At 41.9% G+C, this 6,181-nt stretch overlaps 1 protein-coding gene across 1 annotated transcript in view; it reads right to left on the bottom strand.

Moving 5' to 3' along the window:
* Positions 1 to 2,665: 2,665 nt before the first annotated feature.
* The window catches only part of CAP2 (cyclase associated actin cytoskeleton regulatory protein 2), a 134,987-nt gene continuing 131,471 nt past the window's right edge, over positions 2,666 to 6,181 (bottom strand). The window contains exon 13 of the mRNA XM_032425021.1: positions 2,666 to 3,656. Within this exon, the coding sequence (XP_032280912.1) occupies positions 3,573 to 3,656 (84 nt within the window). The 3' untranslated portion in view covers positions 2,666 to 3,572. The remainder of the gene's footprint in view (positions 3,657 to 6,181) is intronic.

Below are 6,181 nucleotides of genomic sequence, written 5' to 3'. Positions count from 1 at the left end.
TGCATATTCTCTGCCAAGGCACTAAACAAACAGTAGAAGAACTAAAACCATTTGGAGAAATCTGGATGGATTATCACTGGTTAATTTGAGCTGGGTTACTTTTCACTTGCAGCACAGATATAAGCTGCATCATATACAGAAACATTGCAGTGGCTAAAGTAGCCAAAGAAGTCTGTGAATGCTATTAAATAAGTTGTCTCAGTTGAAACAATTAAAGCCCTTAAGTTGTATCTGTATCTGAAATGGTACAGAAAGTGCCAATGGTTTAAAAATAATTGTTTTGAAATGAACATGTGTAATGAAAGTCATTCTTGGAATATGAAACTTAGAAATGCTTCCTAAAGATTTCACGTCAGAGGCAATGGAAAAGACCCATGTCCAACTGCGTACTCTTCATTTCCAACTAAATGTCACAAAGACATCCTGAATTAAACATGTTTAAGACTAAACCATGGTTCCTTCCAGATCTGGTTCTCTTTCAGCGGTTCCCATCAAGGGAAATGTCTGGTTGTAGATCTATGATGACAATTGACTGCAGCTAGGAAGGCAGATGAGGAAAATACGGATATGTATGGCAAATGTGTATTCATTTTTGATATGTGGAATGCAAGTGGGACAGGCAGGTAGAAATACTCTCTGGGCAAGTGGGAGTTAAGACTCCAGGGAGATGGATTCAGGCTGGGGATGTGGATCTGGCAGTCATCTACATAAGAGTGATAGATGACGTTAAGGGAGACGAATGAGCATTTGACAGGGGGGAGAAAAAGAAGGGAGAGGAGCCAGAGAAGTTTACTGTGTATCACAAGATCAGATGGAGCTTAACAGGGAAACGACAGTGTCCACAATCTCAGTGGATGAGGAATGACAGAAGGCCACTGGATTTATGTCCTTTGAGAGTTTCAGAAACATTATACTACAATTACAGTAGTTACAAAAAGGGGTGGTGTGTGTGTGTTCTAGTCCTTGCTTTACCTCTAATTGGTTGCTTTATGCAAGTTGCTAATATCACTAGACTTCAGCTCTGTCTTTAAAATGAAGGGATTCTTTAGATAAACTCATCTAGACTTTAAGAAGTTGAAGTAAACATTTTCAATGAACGAAAAAATAAATGAATAAAACTGTATATATTTCCTATCAGTTCTAGAAAGAATTTCTGTAGGTAAGTGGTTAGTACACATCCTTCATTTTAAGACATCTTGTTGTCAAAGGAAAACTATCAGTAACAGATTATTTAGTGGAAGCTGTATTATCAAGGAAAGGGTTTTCAAAACAACAGATTCTGGATTATTTTATCATTCGATCTACAAAGTGATACTTTGTAACACTGCAAAGCAGAGAGATACAGGAGACCCTTGGCACTCAGTGTTCTGACACTTAGTTTTGTTTTGATGTTTAGTGAATGTACATGACATGCAATTCTGCCCATATGGATTTCTTACCCCTTTGACAATATTTTTTAGGTCACAGCATTGGTAACTTTGGAATTTCATAATGTGCAAGAAGGACAGCATATTGCAAATGCAGCATTGTCTGGATAATCATTTCCCTATACATTGCCAAAGTTGGTTTTTTTTCCCCGCTTTTTCAACAAATTCATAAAACCAGTAGGTGACTTAAGGACCCAGGGCTGATAAAATAATTGAACCTCAAGTCCAGATTTTCAATATCTGCAGTGAAGCATTTTGAAAATCTGGTGCAAGCCCAAGGCCAGTCGACAGAGTCTAAGAATTTTGAGTGAACTTTTTCAATATAAAATTATTACTATTTAATGGGTATGTAGCATGTCCTTTTTAGAGTCTTTTCTTCCCACTTACAATTTTTTCTTCCAGAAGTTTATTTACAAATTTATTATAAAAATTTTTATTTATATTATACATGTAAATACATAGTGTATGTATTATCGTATCCTATTAACAACTAAATTTATTTTCTGGGATATTTACATTAATGAAGATCTATGAAGGGTTTTCTCAGTGAAGAGGACTTGAATTATGCAACTGGATTCTAGAATTTTCTGACTGACAGTCATACCAACTGCAGATGGCTTTATCTGATATCTGTCTTGAAGAAGCTATTCTTCTGGGAAGCTGATGGCATGCTGGATACATTCTCCAAACCAACCAGGAGGACTCAGCTGTCTTTCCTGAATGTAACATATCTGATATATGATCGAGGGGCAAATCAAAGCAGAAAAAAATAATTTTAACAACCAGAATTCATCACAGTATTTAAACAATTAGAATTTTACTTTATTTCAGAATAAGTTTACAGTTGAAAAAAAGATATTTACTAAAGCCACATTATTCATATGAACAAAAGTTTTATAGCAAAACCTTGGTACATGAGCATTAGTAATTTGAATACTATATGGATATAGAAGATATTTAAAAAACGGAAATGACGTATTCCAAAGGCTATAGTAGGCACGATATGTATGCTTGTATTGGGTCTGCAAGCATTATACTAGAATGCATTATATGTGATCCAAGAAGTTGCAGATTTTTCAGCACTGTGTACTGAAAAGATACAAAGGAGTATCATAGTTTCTCTTAATGTTGAAAAAGCATGTACTCCTCAATACTACAAAATAGGAGCAGCAAGTCAAACCAACAAACAATTCTTCAGATTTTGGAAGAAGTATTACAGCTATGGCTTTTTAACGTTCTTTTTTTTTTTTTTTTTTTTGGAGACTGGTTAGAAGTCTGGCAAGTGAGAAAGAAAAGTCTATAATACAACATTAATGACATAATTTACAACGCATCTGATATTCAGCAGGTTCAAAATTGGGAAACAAAAAATTGAGCTTGATCTTCGAGCAAAATTGCGAGGTACTACATACATCTGCTTCCTCCCACCAATCTTTTGGCATAAAAATCTTTCTGTAGAGAAGTAAAAGTTTTCCATGTGACATGGCAGAAGAATGTTTTAAGATAAATCATTAGAATCTACTTGTAGTTTTTAGTAACTGTAAAGAATACAAGTCTTCTAAGGACCAAGTAACTGGATATCGTCCTCAGGATGGAATTTTCTTATGTTTTGTAAAAAATGGGTTGAAATATGTGTTCATGCTGACAATGTATCCGTGCTGATAAATGTGAACATTTGGTAAAAATGGGGGAAAAAAAGTTAGATTTTTCAGAGCATAACTACTACTACATCACATAGAAATTGCCTAAAGGTAAAAATGTACATCTTAGATTCTCAGAGGTTTTATTTTCCAACTAGCAATTAAACATAAGTGTCAAATTGAATCATGCAGTATTTTTACCTATCAGCTATCGTGTTAATGATATTAGGGGAACAGAATACTATTTTTACCCCCCTTTAAATGTGTAATGCTCACAAGTCATCAGGTGGAACTCAAATCACACACAAAGGCAAATCATGAAGACACGTTAAATACTTCAAAATGCCCACGAAGGCATGCCAGAAATGATGCTGTTTCTAGAACACAGAATTGTTGAAGGCCAAAACTAAAGCTGTACATGTTACTGCCACTTCTAGGTGTTTAATGCTGCCTTTTTTTTTTTTTTTTGATGGATTCAGGTCAGGGGGTTTGGTCTCTCTGGAGGCTAGGCCATAATTTCTGCAGGTTCAGTGACCAACTTGGATCCATCCCAGGCTGTCTTGAACTGTTCTGGAACAGGAAATTCTCTCTGGAAAAATGCAGAAAAACAAAGTTACTTAAACAGATGGAAGGCTGATCAGTGTCATGGCAGAGAAAGACATTTAATGGAACCCAAACCTGTGTTGTGGAGAGGTCTTCTGGGTCCCGTGGAGACCTGCAAAATTGTGTGTAGGTTCTGTAACTATCTGCTAGCATCATCATTAAAACTAGAACCTACTAAGAACCAGGCAGTCTTCTAAGTACTAGATATATGTGGACTCCGTTAGTCTACAGCCCTAGGAGCTGGGTGTTCTTGAGATGCCATCTACAGGACGCAGGTCTGAGAGGTCAAACAGATGGCTGAAGATGGTATTGCTGTAAGCAGGGCAGCCAGACTTCAAGCCAGACAGCCTCTCTACCCACTCACCACCACATGCAAACTTGCACAGGATCACCCGGGGAGCCTGTTAAAATGCAGGTTCTGATTCCGTAGATCTGGGGAAGAGAATGATGATCTGCATTTCCAACAAGTTCCGAGGGGGCACTGAGGCTGCGGATCCCTAGTCACACCAAGTAGAAAGGCTTGGCCCCGGCGTTCTCTGTATACTCTTTGATGAGCTACGAAGATGTGCTTTGGGTCATATATCAATGTGTTACTTTGCATCCTGTCACCTACTCCTCCCATTGGGAAATACACTTGCGTGCACCATACGGGGAGGGGGGTTGTCGGAAGAGGGAGAGGGCAGGGGGACAGAGCCAAAATAAAAGTAGTTTGGAATCTCTCCTTTTCCCCAGAAAGTGATTCTGCAGTCATTTCAGAAAAGGCTTGACAAGGAAGGGGAGAGGCAGTCCGCTTTGGCCCCGGCTTCTGTGCCCTCCCGGGACGTTGTGTGCACACGGCACGGCTGGAACGCCAAGTGTCTGATAAGCCGATGCCCCGCTCCTCCATCAATGAGATACCATCTTTCAGTGGAACCCACACACGAGTACATATCTTCTTAGATGTGGGATCCACCTGCCTCTTCTGGAAGTAAACAAGGCTTGGTGCTTGCTCTCAAGTACCAGGCCAGGTAGAGAATGCTCCAGAGTGAAGGTATCTCTTTGATAATTAACCATACTATATATAGCCGTTCCACATCTTTTTTGGGGGGAGTGAAGTGATAGTCACATGATGACATTCTTCTCTGGGTAATGGACTTCCTTCAGGATGAATCATCCCCACCATCCGTTCCCAGATTACAACGTCCATGGCAGGACCTTTGCCTGCTCCCTACTACCGCTCACTAGAAAATGTACTAAGAGGACCATGGAATGAGGGCACAAGATAACCTGCTGATAGGCGGAAGGCTCCTTCAGCACAAAAGCTCGGGTTCTGACCTATACTCACGCCTTAGGTCAGTGGATCTCAAGCTTGGCTCCACGGTGGAATCACCTGAGAAGCTCTGACAAGTACAGATGCCTGGGACCACGCCCAGGGATGCTAGCCGAATTAGTCTGGAACGCTGATCCAGACCCACTGCTTTTCTCAGCAGATCCAGCTCCCATGCAGATGAGCCTTCTGCTGGACCAGCGGCAAAGGCCAGGGACCCCCCTAATTTTTGGCTCTCCGGCTGGAAGCTGTTCTGTATCAGCTTTAGCTCCTCAGTAGCTTTAGGTAGAGAACGCGAGAGGGCTCTTCTCAGGCTCGGGGTTAGGCTAGCCAAACAGCTAGCAGTCCGGTGCTGGCAGACTTTTGTTTTTCAGCCTTACATGAAGGATTCTAGGCTGCATTCTGTAGCACGTGGCTGGGCGGTGCTGAAGAATTTACTGACCGGCGAGAGGAGAACATTCGAGCACGGTTGCTGTCTGCCTAAGGACGGGGCTGGTGACTGGCCCACAGGCTGATGGGGCGCCTTCGAGGTTACTTCTTCTCCCATCCTCCCCTGGTTCACTGTCCCCTTGCACAGTTAGAATCAGAGGGAATCATCTCTGGATTTATCTGTACTTCCAAGAAGCGACAACGAGTAGGAAGCAGCAACTTGCTTTCAAAGAGCTGGAGCTGCAAGTCCGCCACAAGGCGCGATGCAGAAAATGTATTCATTTGGACTTCTTTTGCAACGTGTGAGGATATCTGCATGCTTCTCTTAGAAGCTGCTTTGTTGGGGCGCCTGGGTGGCTCAGTCGTTAAGCGTCTGCCTTCGGCTCAGGTCATGATCCCAGGGTCCTGGCATCGAGCCCCGCATCGGGCTCCCTGCTCCACAGGAAGCCTGCTTCTCCCTCTGCCCCTCCCCCTGCTTGTGTTCCCTCTCCTCCTGTCTCTCTCTGTCAAATAAATACAATCTTAAAAAAAAAAAAAAAAAAGCTGCTTTGTTGGGGGAGAGGAGGCATAGAAAACAAATGGTGGCCGAATCACTTTGGGTGTCTCGGAAGGGCTGGATGAGCTGACGGCATCGGCATCACCCGAGATGCCTATTAAAATACAGATTCCCCAGACCCCGCCCGAAGCCTCCCGAATCCAACCTCCAGGCGCAGACTCTGGGAGCTGGCATTTTCATGGAGCTTCTGGGCGGATCCTCCCGCTGAGTTTGAGAACCC

The sequence above is a fragment of the Phoca vitulina genome, unplaced genomic scaffold, assembly GCF_004348235.1.
Source record: "Phoca vitulina isolate PV1807 unplaced genomic scaffold, GSC_HSeal_1.0 scaffold31, whole genome shotgun sequence".
In the NCBI taxonomy this organism is placed as follows: Eukaryota; Metazoa; Chordata; class Mammalia; order Carnivora; family Phocidae; genus Phoca; species Phoca vitulina.
Note: the sequence above shows the minus strand (reverse complement) of the source record. Positions and strands in the feature narration are given on the sequence as shown.